Source organism: Peromyscus leucopus, chromosome 22, assembly GCF_004664715.2.
Source record: "Peromyscus leucopus breed LL Stock chromosome 22, UCI_PerLeu_2.1, whole genome shotgun sequence".
NCBI lineage: Eukaryota > Metazoa > Chordata > Mammalia > Rodentia > Cricetidae > Peromyscus > Peromyscus leucopus.
Window position 1 is genome coordinate 3,150,437 of NC_051081.1, and position 26,023 is coordinate 3,176,459.

At 57.4% G+C, this 26,023-nt stretch overlaps 1 protein-coding gene and 1 pseudogene across 2 annotated transcripts; both read left to right on the forward strand.

Moving 5' to 3' along the window:
- Nucleotides 1-11,136: 11,136 nt before the first annotated feature.
- LOC114688854 (3-galactosyl-N-acetylglucosaminide 4-alpha-L-fucosyltransferase FUT3-like) lies at nt 11,137-20,218 on the forward strand. 2 transcript variants are annotated; one of them, XM_037197845.1, is made up of 3 exons: nt 11,137-11,227; nt 11,367-11,403; nt 18,754-20,218. In XM_037197845.1, exon 3 carries the CDS (start codon nt 18,766-18,768, stop codon nt 19,852-19,854), a length of 1,089 nt encoding a protein of 362 aa, XP_037053740.1. In that variant the 5' UTR covers nt 11,137-11,227; nt 11,367-11,403; nt 18,754-18,765; the 3' UTR covers nt 19,855-20,218. The 2 variants fall into 2 exon arrangements, with proteins under 2 accessions (XP_037053740.1, XP_028719179.1); XM_028863346.2 differs by lacking the exons at nt 11,137-11,227; nt 11,367-11,403 and adding an exon at nt 18,342-18,426.
- LOC114688888 overlaps nt 18,364-26,023 on the forward strand; it is a 9,959-nt pseudogene continuing 2,299 nt past the window's right edge.

Genomic DNA, 26,023 nt, shown 5'->3' on the forward strand with positions numbered 1-26,023 from the left:
GGGTCACCCCGGGGGACAGACCTCGGCGTCACCCCGGGGGACAGGCCTCGGCGTCACCCCGGGGGACAGACCTCGGCGTCACCCCGGGGGACAGACCTCGGCGTCACCCCGGGGCCACCAGTGCTGCCCTGAGGACAGACCTCGGCGTCACCCCGGGGTTCCTGAGCTGCTGCGGACAGACCTCGGCGTCACCCCGCAGTCTCGGGGTCACCAGTGCTGAGGACAGACCTCGGCGTCACCCCGGGGTCACCAGTGGCTGGGAGGGCGACCTACGGCGTCAGCGACCCCGGGGTCACCAGTGCTGTCCTGAGGACAGACCTCGGCGTCACCCCGGGGTCACCAGTGCTGTCCTGAGGACAGACCTCGGCGTCACCCCGGGGTCACCAGTGCTGTCCTGAGGACAGACCTCGGCGTCACCCGGGTCACCAGTGCCTGAGGACAGACCTCCGCCGGGGCGTCAACAGCCCGGCGTCCCCCGGGGTCACCAGTGCTGTGCCCTGAGGACAGACCTCGGCGTCACCCCGGGGTCACCAGTGCTGTGCTGAGGACAGGCCTCGGCGTCACCCCGCAGTCTCGGGGCCACCAGTGCCGTGCCCCCTTTCTGCTCCGGGCTGCTGTGTGCTTCCTTCCCTCAGCCCTATCCCCATCCCGGCCGGCCCGGGGAGACCCACCGGCCCTTTTTAATGGCAGTATACTATTCCGGCCCTCGTGCGCGCTCTCCTGCACCTCATTGAAGCCACGTCCTGGGAGCCGCCCTGTGCCCACAGCCTGTGAGGCGCTCATTAGGGAGCGAGTTCCCAGCTCGCAGAGAAGCTGAGCCACAAGGCTAAAGCCCCCGCAGATCACCGTCCTTGTTCCTTTGTCCACGCGGGTCCCCAGCTCCCGTGAGTGGGAACTGACGATCAGTGTCAATACCCGTGAGAAACCACGGCCCGGCTGACCCGGGCCTGTGAGTGTGGGTGGTGGGAACCATCCTCACCCTAAAACCCTCGGTGTCCCCACAGCCCAGCATCCCCCCAGCCTTTCAAAGCGACCCCTTTCACCCCGCCTGGTCCACTTAAAGGGCTCCTCTCGTCTTCGTGCCTGCTGGCCCCTTGTTTAGACCTGCATACTATTCCATTTCCCGGATGTACCACAGTCCATTCCGTCCGCCCAGGGAAGGGCATGCAGATATTGTCCTCACCGTTGTCCATGCTCTTGTCTCACCGTGTGGCCTGAAACTCACCATCCTCCTGCCTCCACCTCGGGGCGAGATGCCACGTGTGTGCCACCAATGGGTGCCCAGCCTGAAGGACATCCTGCTGGCGCGCAAATCCCAAGCGGTTTAACAAGCGTCCGGGGTGGGTGTGGACAGTTTTTACCTCCTTTGGGTGAGTACTGAGTGTGGCTGGGGTCCTGAGGTCGGAGCAAACGAGCTTCGTGGGGAGTCACCATGTCCTTCCCCGGGCGCCACGGTGCTTCTGCCCCCTGAGTGCCCTCATACCCAGACGCGCATGAGTAACGGGTGTTGAGGCATGTGTAGGAGTTCGCAGAAGAGGGAGCACGGGAGACGGAGCTGGGGACAGGGAGGGGAGCGGCTGGCTGCTCAGGAGAGCCCTGGTGCTAGGTGCTAGGTCCTTCTCTGGGCCGAGTCTCCTCCACGTCCCCAGCATAGCGGTCACGTTCGGCTTCACTCGGGGCCACAGCAGCCCCTTTGGCCACTGGGGGCCCAAGACCTGGTCCCCACCAGGGTGGCCTGGGGACAGCGAAAGGCCACCCCTGTCTCAACGGTAAAGGAAACCGTGTGAGGGTGGGGAGGGCGTGGACACTTCCGGTCCCAGAGCGGTCCTGGGGTGCCTAGGGGCTGCCTTCCTGGCCCGCGCTCGTCCTCCTGACCCCGTTATCCAGACACCAGCCGCGGGAGCGGGCCTCCCGCCATCCTGCCCCATCCCGCCCCCACGCATCCTGTCCCATCCCGCCCCCCACGCCATCCTGCCCCATCCTGCCCCCCACGCCATCCTGCCGCCATCCTGCCCCCATCCTGCCCCCATCCTGCCCCATCCTGTCCCCATCCCGCCCCATCCCGCCCCCATCCGCCCCCATCCCCGCCCCACCCTGCCCCATCCTGCCCCCCACGCCATCCTGCCGCCATCCTGCCCCCCACGCCATCCTGCCCCATCCCGCCCCCACGCCATCCTGCCCCATCCTGCCCCCATCCTGCCCCCATCCTGCCCCCATCCTGTCCCCATCCCGCCCCCATCCCGCCCCATCCCGCCCCATCCCGCCCCCACCCTGCCCATCCTGCCCCCACCCTGCCCCCACCCTGCCCCACCTGCCCCACCCTGCCCCATCCTGCCCCCACCCTGCCCCCACCCTGCCCCCACCCTGCCCCCACCCTGCCCCATCCTGCCCCCATCCTGCCCCCATCCTGCCCCCATCCTGTCCCCATCCCGCCCCATCCCGCCCCCACCCTGCCCCATCCTGCCCCCACCCTGCCCCCACCCTGCCCCCATCCTGCCCCCACCCTGCCCCCACCCTGCCCCCACCCTGCCCCACCCTGCCCCCACCCTGCCCCCACCCTGCCCCATCCTGCCCCCATCCTGCCCCCATCCTGCCCCCATCCTGTCCCCATCCCGCCCCATCCCGCCCCCCACCCTGCCCCATCCTGCCCCCACCCTGCCCCCACCCTGCCCCCATCCTGCCCCCACCCTGCCCCATCCTGCCCCCATCCTGCCCCCACCCTGCCCCCATCCTGCCCCCACCCTGCCCCATCCTGCCCCACCCTGCCCCCACCCTGCCCCCATCCTGCCCCCACCCTGCCCCATCCTGCCCCCATCCTGCCCCCATCCTGCCCCCATCCTGCCCCCACCCTGCCCCATCCTGCCCCCACCCTGCCCCCATCCTGCCCCCACCCTGCCCCCATCCTGCCCCCACCCTGCCCCATCCTGCCCCATCCTGCCCCCACCCTGCCCCCATCCTGCCCCATCCTGCCCCCATCCTGCCCCCCACGCCATCCTGCCCCCATCCTGCCCCCATCCTGCCCCATCCTGCCCCCATCCTGCCCCATCCTGCCCCCATCCTGCCCCCATCCTGCCCCCATCCCGCCCCCGCCACCCCAGTAAGAAGAAATCACCAGCAATGCGAGGCTGTGACTGGCGGGCCGGGGCGGCCGCTGTCCCCCACGCAGCTGTCTCCGGGGCACCTGGAAAGGCCATCAGCGGCCACCGACTGACAGCTCGGAGCCCTCTGAGCGGCGCCCACTCAACCCCCCAGGCCTGCTTTCCTGTCTGGAGCCGGCTCTTCCACGGCGCCCGGGCCGGCCTGAGTGGAGCTTAAGGAGGTAACTGTGCACACTGGAGCAGACCGGCCTAGACACAGCCCGCCATCCTTCTCCAGGCGACCTGCGGCCGAGCCACAGCAGAGGAGACCTAGGGACCCGGCAGAGCAGAGGCCCCATCGTCTCTGCGGATTTGCCCAGAGAACCCAAAGCTGCTGAGCTTAAAGTTTGGATGTGGAGCCCCCGCCTAGAATCCCCAGTGAGGGGCTGGGGGCGTGGTCAGGGTGGAGCCCCGCCTAGAATCCCCCAGTGAGGGGCTGGGGGCGTGGCCAGGGGTGGAGCCCCGCCTAGAATCCCCCAGTGAGGGGCTGGGGGCGTGGTCAGGGTGGAGCCCCGCCTAGAATCCCCAGTGAGGGGCTGGGGGCGTGGTCAGGGTGGAGCCCCGCCTAGAATCCCCAGTGAGGACCTGGGGGCGTGGTCAAAGTGAAGCCCCGCCTAGAATCCCCAGTGAGGGTCTGGGGGCGTGGTCAAAGTGAAGCCCCGCCTAGAATCCCCGTGAGGGTCTGGGGGCGTGGTCAGGGTGGAGCCCCGACCAGAATCCCCCAGTGAGGGGCTGGGGGCGTGGTCAGGGTGAAGCCCCGCCTAGAATCCCCAGTGAGGGGCTGGGGGCGTGGTCAGGGTGGAGCCCCGCCTAGAATCCCCAGTGAGGGGCTGGGGGCGTGGTCAGGGTGGAGCCCCGCCCAGAATCCTCGGTGAGGGGCTGGGGGCGTGGTCAGGGCGGGTCCTTAGCCCGCATCTCAGCAGGGAGAAGCGTCCTCTCTGCTGTTCCCCTTCTGAGGAGTCGCTCCAGCAGGGCGGAGGGCCCTGTGCCTCCCCGGGTCACATTTCTCTGGTTCTCCAGCCTTCGGGGAGCTGTCAAAGGCGAGGCCGCAGCCTACGGACCCTGGATCGAATTCGGGCTCTGCCACTTGGTGCGCCCATGTGACTCTGAGCCCATTTCTGTCTCCGTGCCTCAGTTTCCCTGTCTGTCAAATGGAAATAAGAGGTCAGCAATAGCTGTACCGACACCGGGTGGCTTGGTGGATGACACTGATTTATGCTGGTGTCTGGCCCGCCACACAGCGCGCTGCTTAAGGGCCCCGCCAGGCCCCGGCCTCCCTCCTGGCCGGCGGGGAGGGGCCGAGCGGGAAACGGGCTAATTTTAGTTCTGATGACACCCCCTGGCTGCCAGCCTTGTGCAAACATCCCCAGCCAAGCTGGAGGTTCAAAGCGTCCCCCACCCCCAGCCCGCCGCGCAAAGACGCTGTTTATTCATTCTTGTGGGCCCAGCCTGCCTGTGCCTGCCACCCAGGACTCTGTCCAGAACCCGTGTCCCCACCGCGTCACCCGGGGGCCCAGCTCACCTGAGGCCGCTGCCAGGCCCAGAGTCCGTCCGTCCGCCCCAGCCCACGCAGACACTGTCCCTTCGGGGACCCGCGGGTCCAGGTAGTGCCCCACGGGTCCGGGGGAAGAGTCTGTCAGGCGGGGAAGATTTGGAATCGAGCGTAGGCTGCCCGTGCATTCATTCATTCATCCATTCATTCGTTCAGTGTACTTCCAGTTCTGTCAGGGGACACTCTGGTTGCCAACGACAGAGACAAAGGAGCTGGCGAGATGGGCAAGCTAGACTAAATGATGGACTAGGATGCAGCCCCGAGGAGGAGCACACACTGGGGAGTGTGAGAGCGTCATTTCCCTTGGTAAATCTGGTCTCGGGGAGCCCAGGCTGGCCTCCAGCTTGCTCTGTAGCTGAGGATGGACCCTGGGGCCCCATGCATGGCGGGTGAGTGCTCTGTCCACTGAGCCTCAGGCCCCTGAAGAGGCTCCACTGCGCGTGTTGGGGCATGAGCAAATGTCCTGGGGTCGGAAGACAAGAAGCAGAGGGTCCTGGCAGGGTCGGGCGGAGGTTGGCCTCAGACCCAGCTCCTCTCCCATTCTGACAGTGAACGTCTCGGCCCTGTCCCCAGGCCGACTCGGGAGGGGACGGCAGAGGACGGCTGCTCAGCTGCCGAGTCTCAGTAGCTGGCAGGTGGATTCCAGCTGTAAATGAGGGCTTCCGGAACACGCTGAGAGTCCAGGGAGGGGAAATTACGGCTCTCGAGAGAACGCTAATGGGATGGCAGGGCGGACGGGGACAAATTCCAGAGTGTCTTCAGCACGTGGCATCTCCATACGCTCCCGCGGCGCTGGGCCTGTTGCCCAGGTTGTTAACATGACATTCTAGCTTTTTTTTCTTTTACCCGAGTGTGGGACAGGTGTCCTAGAAAAAGCAAGTCCCCCAAATAAAAGCCCTGAAAAAGACTGTGCTTTTTAACCTCTTCCTCACAGCCTAGCTGTTTTTCCTTCTGGCAAAATTCTTGACTTTTTTTTTTTAACTTTTCAAACCACCACACTCTGACTCCCCAAAACCTGCCGGAGAGAAAGGCTCCTTTGTTCTGGCCCTGCACAGGCTCTGGAATTTTCTCTGCCAGCCGCCCTGCACCTACAAGGTCTTGTTTCTTCTCACACTCTTTGGCAAGGGGCTTCCCCCCCCCCCGCCTTTTCTTTTTTATTTAATTTCTTCCCTCTACCTGACAAAAGATGGCCTGGTGACATTTATTTCCAGAAATTGGAAATCAAGCGTGCCTGGCCCGCCTCCTCGCCCACCACAAGCTGAAACTTAAGCTGCATGAACCCAGCGGGGTTGGGGTGCCAGGGCAGGCAGACCCCGACGTGCCAAGGGCCCCGGGGTGAGGACAGGCCGGGGGCGGTGACGCGAGGCCATGCCAGGTTTCTGTCACCTGGATTTTCCCCGACTCCGGCTGCATTCCGCCGCCCCCAGTCCCGGAGGGATGGGAGGCAGGGGGAGGCTGAGCTCTTGTTTATTTGTTTGTTTGTTTATTTAGACAGGGCCTTTACATAACCCATGATGTCCTGGAACTCACAGAGATCCTCCTGCCTCTGCCTCCTGAGTGCTGCCCAGCCAGGCCAAAGTTCTTATCAGTAATTCCAGAGGGGACACAGAGACGATGTTTCCGGCTCATGCGCACAATTCTGTAGGAAGATGAGTGAGGACCTTTCAGGTTCATGGACGGATAGTTGCGAAGCCCCCATCCCCACAGATGGCGCTGGCACGGGCTGTTTCTGTTTGCAGACTAGGCAGGGTATGGTTCAGAGAGAGCTGGGACCACCCCACTGTCCAGAGACAGGTCTGCACCCCAAAGTCCAGAGACCTGAGGTCAGATGGATGTGGATTTCAGCACAGATCCGCCTGTTAGGGGCTGCAGGGCTAGGACTGTGAATGAGGATTTCTGGAATGTTCTAGAACACTCTGGTCTGGGGGGATTGCTACTCTCAAGAATGGCTAGGGAGCTGGGTGGTGGTAACCCACACCTTTAATCCCAGCACTTGGAAGGCAGAGGCAGGAGCTCTCTGTGAGTTTGAGGCCAGCCTGGTCTACAGAGTGAGACCCTAAAACAAACAAATTAAAAAAAAAACAAAAAAAAAACAAAAAACAAAAAACATGCCGAGGGAGAATGGGTTAGGATGGGTAGTGGTGAATTTCAAGAGCTCTCTGGGCCTCAGTTTCCCCACAGGGAAGCCAGAGGTACATTTTCACCTGGCCCAGGTGGAGGGCCAGAAGGAGCCCCCCGACAGCCGACAACGTGGGGGGCCTGGGGCGCGCTGAGGAGCCCACCAGTGACCCCGGGCCTGAGCCAGCTCCTGTGTGTACCCATGGCTCCCGAGCCACCCACACAGCACACCTGGCTCGGGCGTGCGGGGAGGGGCCGGGAGGCCACAGCTAGGGCTTGCTTGAACAGCAGGGAAAGAGCAGATTCTGGGTCCATGGGGGCCGGGCATGGGCCTGAGAGTCCTGTACCCCCACACCCTGAATTGCAGGGTGGGGAACGTTCCCCCGCCTGGGAGCAGCCCCCCAGGTCTCAGGGATCAAAGTCCCACCAGGCTTGTAAGCTGGGTCTGAGGGAGGCACTTGGGACTGATGAGAGAGAGCCAAGACCCTCAGCTGGTCCTGAGCCCGAGGAAGGAACTTCCAGGGACCCCCCCCTTCTGGACAATGGCATCTCTCGCTCAGAGAGGGTCTGCAGAAGCCTCTGGGCCACAGCACTCTCGGGAGGAATGCAGGGCTGGGTCCCCTGACCCCAAGGCCTGGTCCTGTCCCATCAGTGGTTGGTCCCTTTGCTTTGCCCAGCTGTGTGATCAAGGTGGACATGAGGGAGACCAGGCAGTTCATTTCTGAACAGGAAACCACACAACAGGTGGTTTGTAGACATGAACTCCCAGGGCAGTGCCTGAGGTGGCAGCTTGAAGCGGGGCAGGGTGCTCAGGGGAGAGGTGTGTGAAGCCAGGCTACCCCCCCCCAGGTGCTTCCTTCCATCAAAGGGCTGGGGGGCAACTCCGAGCAGGGTGCTTGCCATCCAAGTTTGAGGACCTGAATTTGAATCTCCAGAACCCCCAGAGAAAGCTGCACTTAGTGGTGTTCACCTATAACCCAGCACTGGGGAGGAGGACACAGCACGGTCCCTGGGCTCCTCGCTCAAACAGCCCAGCTGAACTGGGGAGCTCAGGCCAGTGAGACCCTCAGAAAACAAGACAGAACAACAAGGCGGACAGTCGAGGCTGACCTCTGGCCTCCACAGACACACAGACATACACACAGACACACATGCATACACACATACACATACACACTCACACACACATGCACATACAGGGCTGTGGGTTCATTTCCAGTCATGTATGCACACACACAGGCACTCACACACACATACAGGACTATGAGTTCATTTCCCGGCATGCGCGCGCACACACACACACACACACACACACACACATGCATACACATACACACTCACGCACACACATGCACACACAGGGCTGAAGGTTCATTTCCAGTCATGCGTACACACAGGAGCACGCACGCACAGGCACACACTCACGCACACACACACATGTACACATAGAACTGTGGGGTTCATTTCTAGTCATTCACACACAGGGCTGCTGGGTCATTCCTACCTAGTTTCCATGGACACATGGCGTTCTCTGGGCGGGGTCAGAAGAGGCACGATGGAACCGGGATTCTGAACCCTAAGCCTCCCCTTATCTGCAATTGAGATTCAGAGTTGGGGCTCAGTTAAAACTTGGGCTCAGCCCAAGATTAGGAGTCAAAGGCAGGACTCAGGGCTCAGCCATGGGGTCAGCGGATCAGATGAGGATCAGGGCTCAGCCCGGGGTCAGCGGATCAGCTGAGGATCAGGGCTCAGCCCGGGGTCAGCGGATCAGCTGAGGATCAGGGCTCAGTCTGGGATCAGCGATCAGCGGATCAGCTGAGGATCAGGGCTCAGCCTGGGATCAGCGGTCAGTGGATCAGCTGAGGATCAGGGCTCAGCCCGGGGTCAGTGGATCAGCTGAGGATCAGGGCTCAGCCGGGATCAGGGTCAGCGGATCAGCTGAGGATCAGGGCTCAGCCGGGTCAGCGGATCAGCTGAGGATCAGGGCTCAGCCGGGTCAGCGGATCAGCTGAGGATCAGGGCTCAGCCCGGGGTCAGCGGATCAGCTGAGGATCAGGGCTCAGCCCGGGGTCAGCGGATCAGCTGAGGATCAGGGCTCAGCCCGGGTCAGGTCAGCGGATCAGCTGAGGATCAGGGCTCAGCCCTGGGGTCAGCGGATCAGCTGAGGATCAGGGCTCAGCCTGGGATCAGCGGATCAGCTGAGGATCAGGGCTCAGCCCGGGGTCAGCGCAGTATCAAGCTGAGGATCAGGGCTCAGCCCGGGGTCAGCGGATCAGCTGAGGATCAGGGCTCAGTCTGGGATCAGCGGTCAGCGGATCAGCTGAGGATCAGGGCTCAGCCCGGGTCAGCGGATCAGCTGAGGATCAGGGCTCAGCCCGGGGTCAGCGGATCAGCTGAGGATCAGGGCTCAGTCTGGGATCAGCGATCAGCGGATCAGCTGAGGATCAGGGCTCAGCCTGGGGTCAGCGGATCAGCTGAGGATCAGGGCTCAGCCTGGGATCAGCGGTCAGCGGATCAGCTGAGGATCAGGGCTCAGCCTGGGGTCAGCGGATCAGCTGAGGATCAGGGCTCAGCCTGGGGTCAGCGGATCAGCTGAGGATCAGGACTCAGCCTGGGGTCAGCGGATCAGCTGAGGATCAGGGCTCAGCCAGGGGTCAGCGGATCAGCTGAGGATCAGGGCTCAGCCTGGGGTCAACGGATCAGCTGAGGATCAGGGCTCAGCCCGGGGTCAGGGTACTGCCCCGGGAGCGTCAGTCACTGGTGTAGCGTGTGGCCTTCATCACTGCACAGGGCTGCACCCAGGGACTTCCAACCTGCAGGAGGCTCAGCAGGTCGGGCTTAGGAGTGTGGAAAATTCCTGCCAGCCCCAGAGCCCGCTGGATCCCACCGCAGCCTGCACCCCACAGCGGACCTGCTGATGGATGAACGCCTCTTGCCCCGGGGGCCTTAGGGGCCCTCACACCTGGGTGCTGCCGTGTGGTGCTCCCCAGCGCCCCTCCCCCCCAATCCTCCTGGCCGTGGGTCAAACGAGAGTGAGCCCTTTACTGCCAGAGGTGGGTGGGGTACCCAGAGGGCGCCACGCACTGCCTCGGGGGCAGGAAGTCATGCTGGGGCCAAGCTCCATGGCCAAGCTCCCCTTGTGGCTTTTGGGGGACATCTAGAAATCAAATGTCAGCTAAGAGGCCTGCTGCTGGACTTTGGGTCAGCATGCTGTGCCGTAGAAGTTGGAAACAGAGCCCAGCTCTGGCTGCCTCGGTGACCGAAAGCCAGGCTCAAAGCCGCAACCACACATACAGACATCTTAAATGACAAGAGCCCTGCAGCCCGCCATTGGAGACCTGCTTTTAGAATTCATTTATTTATGCTGGGCCATGGTGGCGCACGCCTTTAATCCCAGCACTCCAGAGGCAGAGGCAAGCAGATCTGTGTGAGTTCGAGGCCAGCCTGGTCTACAGAGTGAGTTCCAGGACAGCCAGAGCTACACAGAGAAACCCTGTTTTGAAAAACCAAATAAATGATTCATTTTATTCTCTGAAATACGATCCAGCGTTTCCCGGTTCTTCTGTCTTGTCCTCAGCCGAGCCAGGAGAAGCAGCTTGAGCCATCAGGACCCCCACGGAACTCAGAAAGCTGGAAGGATGGGGGCATCGGTCTGGGGAGGCTTCCTGGAAGAGGTATCTACACATGGAGGCTGCACAGAGTCCGAAACTCACTCACCCAATGCTTGGCCGTGGGCCTAGGGCATGACATCCCAGAAGTCATTCTGTGTAAAGAAAGAGTCACTAATCCAGATTAACCCAGCCTCAGAGAGGGCAATCACTTCCTTCAGTGAACCAGTTCCTCAAGACATCCACCAACAAAGCAGAGCAACTTGGGAGAACGGAGACTTCAGCCTGAGGTTTCCGTCCCCAAGAGAGGACAGATTCTGATTGAAAAATTAACCTTCCAGAACATTCTCCATCCACCATGAGAGGGGGGAAAAAAGCTTCCCCCGAGAGCCACGAGAACTCACGGAGGGAGACGATGGCTTTTCAGTCACCAGTGCATGACCTTGCTGCACCATCGCCCCGGCATCTGCCCGGCCCGTCCACCGAGTCCGCAAGCCCACGAGCTCATCCCTCTGCCCGACACCTCTGTGGCTCTCCGGTGCCCTGTGCTAGAGGGTGACTTCGTGACCCACTCCAGCTTCATCATCCGCTGTCATGGAAATCTGCTTTACAACATTTCCACAGTTGCTGAAAGAACTTCGGACTTTCACCGCATCTGGACCTTTGCGCGGGCTCTCCTGCCCCCCTCTTTTCCATTCAGACAGGAGGTCCGGGAACCCTGAGCGCCCACTTTGGCACTCTGTTAGAGAACTAGCACCTCCGAGGCAGTGACTCACACGAGGCCTGCTCTAAGGCCTCAGACAAAGGCATAGGTGGGTCATTAATTTAGGGCATCATTCTTCTGGAAGCTGATGCACGTGGCTGGGGGGGGGGAGCCCTGAAAATGGGCTGGGTCATCTGGAGGAAGCATAAAGGTGACAATTGCAACTTACTTCCTTCTTCCCTTTCCAGAGCTGGTGCTGCGGGCTGCGGCCGCTTTCTGCTCCAGGTAAGGCCCCTCGGGAGGACCATTTCGCTTGCCCCCCTCCGGAGCACTTCTCTTGGGAGAGACCTCTTTAGCCTGTCCTTCCTCTAGTCTACCCTTATCTTGCTTACTTTTTATTCCTGTTGCAGCCGGGCCTCGCCCAGCCCAGGTGGGGAGGGCCTGGTAGCTCACAGAGCTATCCAGCCGGGAGCCGGCAGCCCACGCTCACGGGCTTTGCAGAGGCCGGGTGGACCTGGGTTTGCGGGGCAGGGAGAGTGTCGCTGCCTTTCCAGAGTCAGGGGAGTTTAAACCTTACACCAACCCAGCACTGAACTAGGAATCATACAGTCCACAGGGCCCTCGGCCTTCGTGTCCTCCCAGAGGACCAAGAAGGGATGGACCCGCCGGGGGTGGCGTCCGCTTGTGTCTCCAGTTGTTTTTTCTTTCTTTCTGAGGGTCTCACAGAGCCCAGGCTGGCCTCCAACTCCTTATGTAGCCAAGGATGACCCTGACTCCTGATTGTCCTGCCTCTGCCTGCACCATGCCTGGCTTGGGGGGCAGTGCCCAAGGCTCCCTGTGCTGGCCGAGCGCTGGCCACAGTCCCGACCCTCGCTCTCCGTTTTGTCTGTTCTGAGATGAGGTCCAGGTTAGCATGAATGCTCCATCCTCCGGCCTCAGTGTCTGGAGTGCTGGGATCATGAGTGTGTTACCATTTTAGGGCGTCTCCCTTTCTTTTGTTGTGTGCTTTGTTTTTTTTGACTTTTGTTCCATTGCAGGAAAGTGGACTTTTCCCATGGCTCTAGGGAAAATAGCCTGGGGTCGGTGTGGATGGGATCTGACCCTCCTCTTTGTTCTCTGTCTGTCCTCTTCAGGTGCCTTGTGTAAGTCATAATTCCCTGTCGGTTAGGGCTGCCCAGACCAGGACCGTGCGACACTGGTTAAACCGAACTCTGTTAACTTGAGACACATAATCCCTCAGAATAATAAACAGCAAGTGACTTGAAGGGACCCACCCAAACCCAAGGTTGGGCCAACTTGTCACACTACTTTCTTTCCAAATACCTTGCTAGGAGACCAGATTAAACACTAATTTATCCTTCACCCACCTACCTGCGTGGATTTACAGCGCACAAACCTGCGGTTCAAATTATAGGACAGAGAATGTAAACAAGAAGACTATGGGATGGAGCACCCACCCATACACACACAGATACACCCCAGTAAGGACTTGGGACCATGGTCAGGGTGGAGCCCCACCTAGGATCCCCCAGTGAGGGGCTGGGGGTGTGGTCAGGGTGAATCCCCACCTAGAATCCCACAGTGAGGGTCTGGGGGCGTGGTCGGGGTGGAGCCCCGCCTAGAATCCCCAGTGAGGGGCTGGGGGCGTGGTCAGGGTGGAGCCCTGCCTAGAATCCCCAGTGAGGGGCTGGGGGCGTGGCCAGGGTGGAGCCCCGCCTAGAATCCCTCAGTGAGGGGCTGGGGGCGTGGTCAGGGTGGAGCCCTGAATTCCCCAGTGAGGGCCTGGGGGCGTGGTCAGGGTGGAGCCCCGCCTAGAATCCCTCAGTGAGGGGCTGGGGGCGTGGTCAGGGTGGAGCCCCGCCTAGAATCCCCCAGTGAGGGGCTGGGGGCGTGGCCAGGGTGGAGCCCCGCCTAGAATCCCCCAGTGAGGGGCTGGGGGCGTGGTCAGGGTGGAGCCCTGAATTCCCCAGTGAGGGCCAGCGAGGAGATATGACAATGAGGTTGTTACCTGCTGCCATCCCTGGCTTCCTGTCTCCAGAACTTTCTCAGTTCCCTAAACTGCACCATAGTCGGCCAGACCCACGACGATGTTCCCACGTGTGACCCACGGAGAAAGTTATTAACCCGCCAGGGCACACTCCTTTCTCGATCTCCTTTTTTGTTTGCTCTGTTTTGCTTTTTGTTTTCAGTCCTGACTGTCCTGGAACTCACTTTGTAAAACAGGCTGGCCTCTGCCTCCCGAGTGCTGGGACTAAAGGCTTGTGCCACCATCACCTGGGGAAGGGGGTGAACACTGGTCGGTCAGTGCCAGAGACTCCTTTCTTGTAAAAAAAAAAAAAAAAATTACATTAGTTAATTTATCGTGTCCACGCAGCTCTGGCCTGTGTGTGGAGGTCAGATGCCAACTGGCAGGAGCTGCTTCTCTCCTTCAGGACGGGAGTCCATCCTTTTGACCTCGTATTCTTTTACATAAAGACTTGGCAAGAGGGTACATATCTTACACTTTAGGCATTCTGTTAGTTACTCTTCCGTGTCTGTTGTAAAACACTCTGTCCAAAAGCAACTTAGTGGAGAAAGGATTGTTTGTCTTACAGCCCATCGTGAATGGAATTAAGACAGGAACTGAGGCAAGAACTGGAGGAACACTGCCCAGTCCAGGGTGGCCTGCATGGGGGGGGTGCTGCCCACAGTGGACTGGGGCCGCCTCTATCAATTAAGACCCCAGACCAGCCATCCCCCACAGACATGGCCACAGGCCAATCTGACCTGGGACGTTCCTCTACCGAGACTCCCCTAGGCTCCCTTAGGTGACTTTGTCGAGCCGACAGCTTGAGTTTTGTGGGACAGGATAACAAGATGTCAACTGTTGGAAAGAAATGGGTTAAAAAAAATTACTTCATGGGGAAACATTTTTAGCAACTTTAGTCCAGTGTGGTGGCGCACGCCTTTAATCTCAGCTCTTAGGAGGCAGAGGCAGATGGATCTCTGTGAGTTCGAGGCCAGCCTGGGCTACAGAGTGAGTTCCAGGATGGACAGGGCTACACAGAGAGACCTGGTCTCAGAAAAAAAAAAAAAAAAAAAAAAACAAAACTTACAAATTTAAAAATTTTTAAATGTCAATTGGGGGGGGGGGGGGCGCGGGCGCGAAGCATTTTTGAAAGTGAAGCTCTCTCTGGGTGTGTTAGTGTGCGCTGGTGAGCAGCATCCTGGGGAACCTGAGCCAGGAGGACCAGGAGTTCAGGGCCATCCAGGGACACATAGCGTGACCTGTCCATCCGTCAATCAATCTTTTTGAAGAGTGCCCCTGTGAACACACTGCTCGGTGAGCTTGCTCCTGCACAGTGTGGCCACTGGCTGAGGCAAAGGCACAGGGGAACGCAAGGATGGTTCAAGTTCAAATCCCAAAGTCTGAGTCAGGCAAGGAGGAAGGAAAACCTCAGCATCCAAGGAGGCTGAAATAGGGAGATCATTATGGGTTTAAGTCTAGCCTGAGCTACATGAGACCCTATCTCAAAAATCCAAAAGATAAGGTGTAGCAGGAATTTTTTTTTAATGCGAATGCCATTTATTAAAGGAGGGAGGAGATCTTAAATACAGGCTTACAGCACAATGGGAGAACCCTGGAGGGCAGAAGTTTGCTACTGAACTGATGTTTTACAATCTTGCATTTAAGCTGTTAACGCCCAGTATGTAGGATACACAGACAAGGAACTTCCCTTCAGCATTCAGAAGGGTGGAACCGGCAGGGAATTATCATAGGGAGGATATCAGGGTCAAGGTCAGCAAGCAAGGCAACAGCTACCGAAAACAGAAGACCAGGGCCCTGCAGGTCCCCCTTTTACTACAAAATGAGCTTCTGATTTAGGTTGCATCAGCAGGTCACCTTACCCGTCATGGAGACGCCTGCCCAGGCCACACAGGTGCTCTGTCTTAGGTTGGTGAGCGCCCCCCAGACATTACCCATCTCTGAATACTCATTATCATACAGGCTCAATTGTGTGTGAGCTGCAGAGTTAACTGCTGCCAAAGATCTCAAAGTGGCACTGGGCTTGCAATCTGTGTGTTCAACACAGAAAAGACCAACAGAAGTCCTAACCCACCCATAGCCAGTAGGCTAAAGGCAACTGGGCCATTCCCTTCCTTAACGAGCCTTACTGCAAATTGGAGTCCTTGTAAAATGGGATCCCAAAAGCAAATGGAACTTGAGTTTATAAATTTATAACTTTCAAAGCCAATCGAGATGTATATAACTATTGAATTAAATTTATCATGCCCAATAGAATGAAAGATTAACTAACTGTGGTAGCTACTTTTGCAGCCAGGGTCTCCACTGTGCTGGCTGTGGTAACCAATTATGAAATGGCAATCCCAGAAACCGTAGCAGCGGTGGCCGCCATTGCTATAACAGCAACAGCGGCAGCAGCAATGTCAAATTCTCTTCTGGATTGTGTGGACATCCACTGGCATGGATACAGCTCCAGGAACACGAACCGCCAAGGCCCGTTTTTCTTGATCCCAGCACGACTTAAGCTGGCAGCTCTGCAAAAGAACAACTAGGAACCATAAAGAAAAAACAGGCAGCTCACAAGGAGCAGAACTTATAATGGCTACATTCAGGCTCATAAATTTTAAGGTATCTTCAAAGAGGGGGCTAAATGAATTGCAGGAGGCCAATAAATGTTGCACAAGGCCACTCCTGAAAAGTAGGTACTACACCAGCTTGAAGAGGGTTGTGAAAATGAAAAGGCTTAGTTGGCAAGCTACTGTTAACAAATGGAGGTCAGTGACCTTCAGGGTTATCCTTAATCTCCAAGGTGCCTGGGTGACACGTTCTCAAACATACTTGAAAAAGTAGTTACCATACATTACCTTCTGGAGAATCCAATCACATGGCTACAGTTCCTAGGCTTACGTTAATGCTTGTCAAAGCTGGCTGTATTGGGTTTTCAATCCCCATTGGCATCAGAAGGGGAGAGTTTTTCACTAAGGCCCAATAGGTCTCTGCCATGTTGGGCTTCAGCAGCAGCCACAGGGCACACAGCATCAGGAATCCAAAGAGGAACCTCATTGTCCTGAAGAAAGACATAAACAGAACCCTGGGCCCACACCAACACCAGATTGGGCCCCTCCAAGTGCCAGTAGAAAGATCCTTCCATCACACCAGAGGATGATTTGCAACAGGAGCCCTCCAGTGCTTATCTGCAGTAGATACTCCAGCAGAGTCCACTGATTAAAAATTTAAAACATAGAAAACAAGGGAAAGAATAGAATGTGGAAAGGAATGATGAGTCCCTAGTTCCCCCTTTTTACTTTAGTAAAATATGTTTGTTTGGTTTTTTTTTAAATAGTTCAAATTTTTCTTTTCTTTTTTATTTTTTTAATTAATTAATTTTTCTATTATCAGCTAGATACAGTATAAATTCCTATCTTAATAGTGAAATGTTTCAATGAGGCTTGCTCAGTAACTGAGTAAAACCAAAACTTATTATTAGCCACAGTCATCCTAGGGTCACCCCCCCCATGCTATATATATAGCCTCTCTGGATCTGTGGGTTGCAGTCTGATTGTTCTTTGCTTTATATCTAGAATCTACTTATGAGGGAGTACATACCATGTTTGTCCTTCTGGGTTTGTAGCACGAATCTTAAATGGTCTTATTAATAAGAACAAACGCGGTGCTCATTATTTTTTTCTCTAGAAGACAAAATCTTCACAGCAATTTCTCCCCGCCATTTGTCTTGCCAAACTTTTCCAAACTGACCTTTGCCGATGCTTTCTTGTAACACGATGGTCCTGGCAATTCTTCTCTGAACCAGCAGCAGTAAACCCTTCGTCCCAGGTAGCAGCATCACCACAGTCACCAACACGATGAGAAGGAGCTGGCAACATGGAGCAGCAGCCGCTGCCTCCATGGTCCCACTGCCACCGTTTGTGGCTGGGCCCAGGCCGAAGCTTCACCTTAGCAAGCCTCCTAGGCCAGCCTCAAACTCAGGATCCTCCTGCCTCTGCCTCCTTCAGTAAATCCTACTGGTGTGCTACCACCACAACTGGCTGAGGGTAGCTCGGGTCTGAGGCTGGGGCCCTCAAGGCCACAGGCAAGAAGCTTTTTCAAAAATTCGTACCACGAACGTTGGGTGCCAGATGTGCATGAATCTTAAAGGTCTTATTAATAACAACAAACCTGGAGCCAGGTATTGGGGTGAATGCTGGAAGATCAGAGAAGCAGAACAAGCCACAGCCACCTCACCTTGCCATTTCCTCAGCTGATCCTGTTTCCTCAGACTGGAAGCCTCTGAGTCCTCATCCAAATGGATCTTAGCTGAACTGCTTCTCGAAAGTCTGAAATGCTCAACCAGGCTTAGTTCCTGGTCCTCACGCCTTACATATCTTTCTGCAATCACTTCCTGGAATTAAAGGCGTGAGTCACCATGCCTGGATGCTTCCAGTGTGGCTCTGAACTCACAGAAATCTGGATGGATCTCTGCCTCCAGAAGGCTATGATTAAAGGTGTGAATGCCACCGTTTTCTGGCCTCTATGTCTGTCTAGTGGCTGTTCTGTTCTCTGACCCCAGATAAGTTTATTAGGGTGCACGATATATTGGGGAACACAAAACCACCACAATAAGGGCTGGGGAGTTGGCCCAGTCTGTAAAGGGCTTGCCGCCCTGGAATGAGGGCCTGAGTTCAAATCCCTGGTGCTCACATAAAAATGCCTGTATATGTACATGCCTCAAACGCCAGGGCTGGGTAAGTGGAGACAGGAGGATCACTGGGACCCCAGTCAACTGGACCATCTAGACTCTCTCTAAATGTAAGGCAGAGAACAATTGAAGAAGATGTCTGACATTGACCTATGCAGCTCCCAACAACCATGCTGAAAGGGCTGTATGGTCCCCTAGTGAGCAGGCACCCAAAGATGGCATCCCATCATCCTTTGGACCTGGGTTGTCTGCGGACTGGGGCACTAACTGGTAAATGGAGGGAAGTTGGGGCAGGGGAATGGCAGGTCTGGGTCATTGGTGACTGAAGTGTACATGGCTAGATGCATGCCTGTCTCTGAGCCTCAGTTTCCCCTTTTGTAAGATGGATGGTTCCAGGGCTGCATGGGTGAGAGATGGTGCGTCTCTGAGAGCAGAGGTCCCCAAAAGTGAAATTCATCTACTGGAAGAACATGGGACTTCATATACAACCTCAAACTTGTAGTCTTTCCCTTCCAGCCAGAATCCTAAAATCAAAACTCCAGAAACTTCTGTGAGATTTTCTACCAGCTCTGTATTCCCTGAAATTGAAGAAAAGCGTGGAATCCAGGTGGGACCAGACAGCAACCTTTCCTGGGGTCTCCAGCCCAAGTAGAGGGTTATTTCTCCCAGCATTAAGGAGGATGAGGACTTGAGGGGTCAGGTCATGGGTCTCTGGTTCTTTGCTTCTATCAAGATTTAGCTGGGCATGGTGGCACATGCCTGTCACCCCAGCACTCAGGAGATGGAGGCCAGAGAGGCCAGGCATTAACGTCATCCTTGGCTACTTAGCTATTAGAGGCCAGCCTGGGCTATACGGGACACTTCTGAAAATTTAAAATGCCCGTGAATAATAACATTCACACCTCCTGTTCCTATTATTTCCCTCTCTTCCCAGGTCCCCCAGGCCATGGATGCACCCCGAGCAACCAAGGCACAGTGTCCCTGGCGTCCATGCCTCACCGGCCTGCTGCTGCAGCTGCTGTTGGCCCTCTGCTTCTTCTCCTACATCCGAGTGTCCTACGACCAACCCGGCCCCCCAGCTCCTGGTAGCTCCCCAGGACCAGCCTCCAGCCCAGCTACCCCTGTCTCCAGGCCCCTCCTCATCTTACTGTGGACATGGCCCTTCCACAATCAAGTGGCTCTGCCCCCCTGCTCCAAGATGCTCCCGGGCACGGCTGACTGCCGGCTGACCGCCAACCGGAACCTGTACCCCCAGGCAGATGCCGTCATCATCCACCACCGCGAAGTCAGCGCCAATCCCAGGTCACTGCTGCCACCTCAGCCGAGGCCCCCAGGCCAGCGCTGGGTGTGGTTCAGCATGGAGTCGCCCAGCCACTGTAGCCGGCTGTCAGAGCTGGACGGTCACTTCAACCTCACCATGTCCTATCGCGCTGACTCTGACATCTTCACGCCCTATGGCTGGCTGGAGCCGTGGCCAGAGCCTCCGGTCCAAACCCAGGTCAACCTGTCTGCCAAGACTGACCTGGTGGCCTGGGCTGTGTCCAACTGGAAGTCCAAGTCGGCTCGGGTGCTGTACTACCAGAAACTTCAGAGTCACCTCCATGTGGACGTGTATGGCCGAGGTCACATGCCGCTTCCCCAAGGGGACATGATGCAGACACTGGCCAGGTACAAGTTTTACCTGGCATTCGAAAACTCCCTCCATCCAGACTACATCACAGAGAAGCTGTGGAAGAATGCTCTGGAAGCCTGGGCTGTGCCTGTGGTCCTGGGGCCCAGCAGGAAGAACTATGAACGCTTCCTGCCCCCTGACGCCTTCATCCACGTGGATGATTTCCAGAGCCCAAAGGACCTGGCTCAGTACCTGCAGGAGCTAGACAGGGATAGCCTGAGCTATCAGCGTTACTTCCGCTGGAGGAAGACGCTCAGGCCTCGCTTGTGGAGCATGTCCCTTGCCTTCTGCAAGGCATGCAGGCAGCTGCAGTGGGACCAGAGGTACCAGACGGTCTCCAGTGTGGCCTCTTGGTTCCACTGAGGTGGCTGGCCAGAGTCTTGCAGGTAGTATCCCACCCAAAATCATCATCTGTAGCCCCTGGGTGACAGATGCCCGCATTACCTGGGACCCCTTGACGGGCATCTCAGCTGCCCAGAGTCTTGGTTCCATTGTCTTCACCTAGAGCTTTGCCCACTGGGGCTGTGGGTAGCCAGAAGCCTGAGCCATATCAAGATAACCTGATCCCAACACAGTTCTTCAGGCCACTGACTCCCACCCTGCCCCCTGCCCCCTGCCCCCTCCCTCTGGTGGGTGGTGGGTCTGCCTGAGTTCCTTGTGGTGCATAGGACAGCTAACGCCTGTGGTGGTTGTAGGGCATGGTACTATCACAGACATCCAGATGAGACCCTGTGTGTGTCCTTCCCCTGGGGGTGCTCAGGCACAGAGTGGGAGTGGGTGTGATCGGAAGCCTCGGCCTCGTGGGTGGCCCTGTGTGGCTCCAGAGCCCGGGTGCAGAGCTGCGGCTGTGGGAGACACTCTGTTTACGTTTCCATCTCCTGGTAGGTTCCACCCGGCTCTGCGGCTCCACGTTGGAAGTGGGTGGGAGACAGGAGGCCAAGGTCCCCGCAGGCCTGGGTGGGAGGCTGCGTTCCGAGCACGAGGACACACACCCACCTGGGCAAGGGGCCTGGGAGCACAGCTTTGGACTCCCAGACCAGCTCTGAGGCTCCGTGATCTGACCACACTGGGGAAACCGAGGCCAGGAACAATCACTAACAGTGACTGGGTTCCACAGCGTGTGGGGGTTCCAGCCTTTTGGCCACCTTTGGCCGATTCAGACGGAACGGAGCGGGAAATCCATCTCCTCACTCCTCGTGTCTCAAGAAGCTGAGAGGCTGAACAGGGCTCCGGGGCAGGGGCCGGGCCCCAACCCCTCTCCCACAGAGAACACCACAGGCTGGGGCAGCGCCGCATCCTGCAGGGCACCCGGAGGTCTTGCTGAGCTGATCTGGGTGAAGAGGGGTGCCCTTGGGAGCCCCCACTCTGGGTCACTGCGGCAGGGGTGCATCTGTCTTCAGTCCACTGACCATTGGGAAAGCTGGACAGGAACAGACACCCCCTACCCCCAACCCAAGTGTCTGGAGATGCCAGGGTCATAGCAAACTGGGATCTCAGTGCCCTCGCCCTTCGCGGGACGCACAGACCGCCATCTCTGGAAACCCAATCCTGCCTGGCACCTTCCAGGCCTGCGAGGGTCAAGGTAACCCCAAGACAAAGACACTGGCACCCCAGCCCATGGCACCTCCTGTCCTCCGCAGCCAGCCAAGGTGTCAGGGGCACAGCATCCGCGTCCTTGGGGACCCAGCTGTGCACCTGCCCCAGGCCTGTCCCCTCCTGGGGTGGGCAGTGAGTTATTTTTAGGTGGCGGAAGGGACAGGACAGGGCCACCGCGAGCCAGTTCGGTGCGGCGGCCCGGGGTCCGCTCAGACCTCAAACTTAGCAGCCGAGCGGTTCCGGCCTCCACCGCGTGCCCCAGCCTGGGTCTGTCACGAGTGGTGCGGACGAGCACAGGGCCGGACAGCCGTCTCCGCTGCGCGTCCTCTTCCTTGGGGTTTGGTTTGAGGCCGTCTCGGGCGGCCTGGAATTTGAGAGGTCGCCATGCTCGGTCCCGAACCCCCGATCCCTGCGCCTCCGGAGCGCTCGGATGACAGGCCTGTGCCCCGCGACCCCGCCTCAGGTCTCCTGCTGCCCCTGCTGCTCGCCCCTTCCGGGATGCTGGCTTTCCGGGGCCGCTCCTCCCGCCACGCCCCAGTCCCAGGATCCTGCCATCCCCGGGTCCCCAGTCCGCCTGCCCCGGGGCCGCCGCGCTGTGTCGCCACCCACAGCTATTCCCGTGGGCCCCGAACATCCAAGTCAGGTCCTCGAGCTTGCAAAGCGGCATGCACGCCCCGAGCCGTCGCCCCAGGCTTCGGCCTTCCCATCTGCCTCCCCTTTTCTCCTAGGACACTAGGACACCCCCCCCCCGCCCCCACTTCAGCCCCAGCTCACTCCCCAGTCACAGAGCTGGGGCTCCAGGGTGAGGCCCGCACGCAGGCGCAGGTGGGTCTGGCTGTGGCGCCGTCTGGCAGGCGCAGGAAGGAAACCCACCCTGGTGGCCTGCACGTGCACTCGCCGGCTGCACATGCGCAGGCTGTACGCGCTGACTCTGCCAGCCCGAGGAGAAGATCTCGAAGGTCTGCTGCACCTCTGTTGCTGCGGCAGACGTCGGTCTGCGGAGGAGGAGCGAGGGAGATAGAGGACTCAGGGGTGAGGGATCCCCACGTGGCAGCCTGCCCCCACCCTGCTGCAGTGCGCACGCGCCCTTCCGGTCTAGACCCCTGCCCCCGGTCTCTTCTTCACCCTCCCATCCCGGTTGTCGACCTCCCTGCCTCTGGACCCCAGTGTGGCTGCGCTTGCCCCTGCCCTCTCTCCCAGCTCCCAGTCTCTGGGCCTTGCTTGCTGTAGGAGGGGTAGACATTTCTATTTTGTAGAAATAAAGGGGCTCAGTAGCATGTGCCTCTCACCCTGACACTTGAACACCTGAGGCAGGAGGATTGGGGGAAGTTTGCCAATGGCAGCTTGGAATGGAGTGACCCTTTGGGGTGTGTGTGTGTGTGTGTGTGTGTGTGAGATCCTCCAAAAAGGGCAGAGTCAGGTGGAACTCTGTGAGTTCAAGTCCAGCCTGGTCTACATGCCGAGTTTCAGGTCAATCGAGCTACAAAAATAGAGAAATCCTGTCTTAAAAAACGTAACAAGAGCCGGGCGGTGGTGGAGCGCGCCTTTAATCCCAGCATTCGGGGGCAGAGCCAGGCGGATCTCTGTGAGTTCCAGGACAGCCAGGGCTACACAGGGAAACCCTGTCTCAAAAAAAAAACCAAAAATAAATAAATAAAAAATAAAAATAAATAAAATAAAAATAAAATCCTTAAAAGCAACCAAGTGTGGCCACGAGGGGTCTAGCGGGCAAAGGCACTCGTGGCGACCGCCTGGCGATCTGCGTCAGATCTCTGGACCCACATGAAGGTGGAACAGAGAAAGACTTCCCAAAGTTGACCCCTGACCTCCACACACATAGGTTAACATTATTTTTTCCAGACAGAGTTTCTCTGTGTGGCCCTGACTAACCTGGAACTCTCTATGTAGACCAGGCTGGCCTCAAACTCAGAGATATACCTGCCTCCCGAATGCTGGGAGTAAAGGCGTGAACAGTATGCCCAGCATGCCAAAACTTGGAAGACTGAGGCAGGAGAGTTCCCATGAGTTGAAGTCTAGCCTTGACTGCTGACAGATACCACGTGTCTTAGGCTGTTGTTGCTGTGAGGGAAACCATGACCACTGCAACTCTCATGAAGTTGTTTTTTTAGTTTCATTGAGGCTGGCTGACAGTTCAGAGGCTCAGTCTGTCACCAGCATGGATGGTGGGAAATGTGGTGTGCGGGCAGACATGGTGCTGGAGACGGATCTGCAGGCCGCAGGCATTGGACTGTGTCCTGGGGTCAGCCTAGGAGACCCCGAAGCTCACCCCCACAGTGACACCCTTCCCAATTCTTCAGCAAGGCCACACTTCCTAACAGTGCCGCTCTCTCAAACCACCACATCACGTCCAGAAAGAAATCAAGCAAAAAGACACGTGTGTGTGTGTGAGTGTGTGTGTGTGTGTGTGTGTGTGAGTGTGTGTGAGTGTGTTGGTGCGTGTGTGTGTGAGTGTGTGTGTGAGTGTGTGTGTGTGTGTTGGTGCGTGTGTGTGAGTGTGTGTGTGTTGGTGCGTGTGTGTGTGAGTGTGTGTGAGTGTGAGTGTGTGTGCGTGTGTGTGTGAGTGTGTGTGAGTGTGTGTGTGAGTGTGTGTGTGAGTGTGTGTGTGTGTGTTGGTGCGTGTGTGTGTGAGTGTGTGTGTGTGTTGGTGCGTGTGTGTGAGTGTGTGTGTGAGTGTGTGTGTGTGTGTTGGTGCGTGTGTGTGAGTGTGTGTGTGAGTGTGTGTGTGTGTTGGTGCGTGTGTGTGAGTGTGTGTGTGTGTTGGTGCGTGTGTGTGTGTGTGTTGGTAGTGTGAGTGTGTGTGTGTGAGTGTGTGTGTGTTGGTGCGTGTGAGTGTGTGTGTGAGTGTGTTTTGTGTTTGTGTGTGTTGAGTGTGTGTGTAGTGTGTGTGTGTGTGAGTGTGTGGATGTGTGTTGTGTGTGTGTGTGTGAGTGTGTGTGTTGGTGGTGTGTGTGTGAGTGTGTGTGTGGTGTGTGTGTGTGTGTGTGTGTGGTGGTGGGGGGGTGTGTGTGTGTGGGTGTTGGTGTGTTGGTGGGTGAGTGTGTGTGTGAGTGTGAGTGTGTGTGTTGGTGTGTGTGTGTGTGTGTGAGTGTGTGTGTGTGTTGGTGCGTGTGAGTGTGTGTGTGAGTGTGTGTGTGTGTGTGTATGTGTGTGTGTGTGAGTGTGTGTGTGTGAGTGTGTGCGTGTGTGGTGGTGGTGTCATGTGGTGGCACACGTCTGCCATCCCAGCACCTGGGGAGGATCAGGAGTCCACGGTCAGCCTGTGCTACAGAGGTAACCTGATAAAGCTAACATGTCAGGGGCTAGGAACTCACAGTGCTCTTTCAGAGGACTTGGGTTTGGTCCTGGCATCGACAGCTGCCTGTACCTTCAGAGATCCAGCACCACTGTGATCCGTGGGCACCCATGATCACGTGCACACACCAATGCAGACATATGCACACGACATTTTTAAAAGACAAAAAAATCCATATCCACAACTATGAGGATTCAATATGTATATAACTTATTAGAGTATTCCAGCACAGAACCCAAGTGTGGGCCTGGGGTGTGGCCAGGGTGGAGCCCCACCTAGAATCCCCAGTGAGGGGCTGGGGGCGTGGTCAGAGTGAAGCCCCGCCCAGAATCCCAGTGAGTGGCTGGAGGCGTGGTCATGGTGGAGCCCCACCTAGAATCCCCAGTGAGGGGCTGCAGGCAGGACCCAACCCCCATTACGTGCTGACACTACTCCACAAATCCCCAGTGGCAAATGGATTTGAGATTTGGCAATTGTTTTTCTGCTTCTCCTCCTCCTCCACTCTCCTCCATCCATCTCCTCCTTCTCCATCTCCTCCATCTCCTCCTCCTCCATCTCCTCCTCCATCTCCTGAATCTCCATCTCCTCCTATCTCCTAACTCCATCTCCTTCTCCATCTCCTCCTTCCTCCTATCTCCTCCCTCCTTCCCATCTCTTCCTCCTCCATCTCCTCCTCCTACTCCATTTTCTCCTCCTCCTCCATCTCCTCCTCCTTTTCCTCCTCCTCCATCTCTTCCTCTTCCTTCTCTCCTCCTCCTCCTCTCTTTTTCCATCTCCTCCTCCTCCTCCATCTCCTCCTCCTTCTCCATCTCCCCATTTCCTCCTCCATCTCCCCCATCTCCTCCATCTCCTCCTCTCCCCATTTCCTCTTCCTCTCTTCTCCTCCTTCTCTTCCTCCTCCATCTCCTCCTCTATCTCTTCCTCCTCCTCTTTCTTCTCCTCCTCCTTCTTCTCCATCTCCTCCCCTTCATTTCCTGAATCTCATCTCCTCCTCCATCTCCTGAATCTCCATCTCTCCTCCTTCTCCATCTCCTCCTCCTCTTCTCCATCTCCTCCATCTCCTCCTCATCTCCTCCTCCTCCATCTCCTCTCTATCTCTTCCTCCTCCTCTTTCTTCTCCTTCTCCTTCTTCTCCATCTCCCCCCTTCATTTTCCTGAATCTCCATCTCACTCACTCCCATCTCCGAAATCTCCATCTCACTCCTCCTTCTCCATCTCCTCCTCCATCTCTCTCCTCCATCTCCTCCTCTATCTGCTTCCTCTCACTCTTTCTTAACTCCTCGCTCCTTTTCTCGCATCTCCTCCCCTTTCATTTCCTGAATATCCATCTCCTCCTCATCTCTGAATCTCCATCTCCTCCGTCCTCTCCATCTCCTCCTCCTCCTTCTCACATCTCCTCCATCTCCTCCTCCATCTCCCTCTCCTTCTCCATCTCTTCCTCCTCCTTCTCCTCCTCCACCTCTTCTTTTTCTTCCTCCATCTCATCTCCCTCCTCCTCCTCCAATCTTCTCTCTCTTCTCCTCCTCCATATCTCCTTCTCCTTCTCCATCTTCTCCTCCATCATCTCCTCCGCCCTCTTCCTTTTTTTTTTCTCCGTTTTTGGAGACAGAGTTTTCTGTGTAG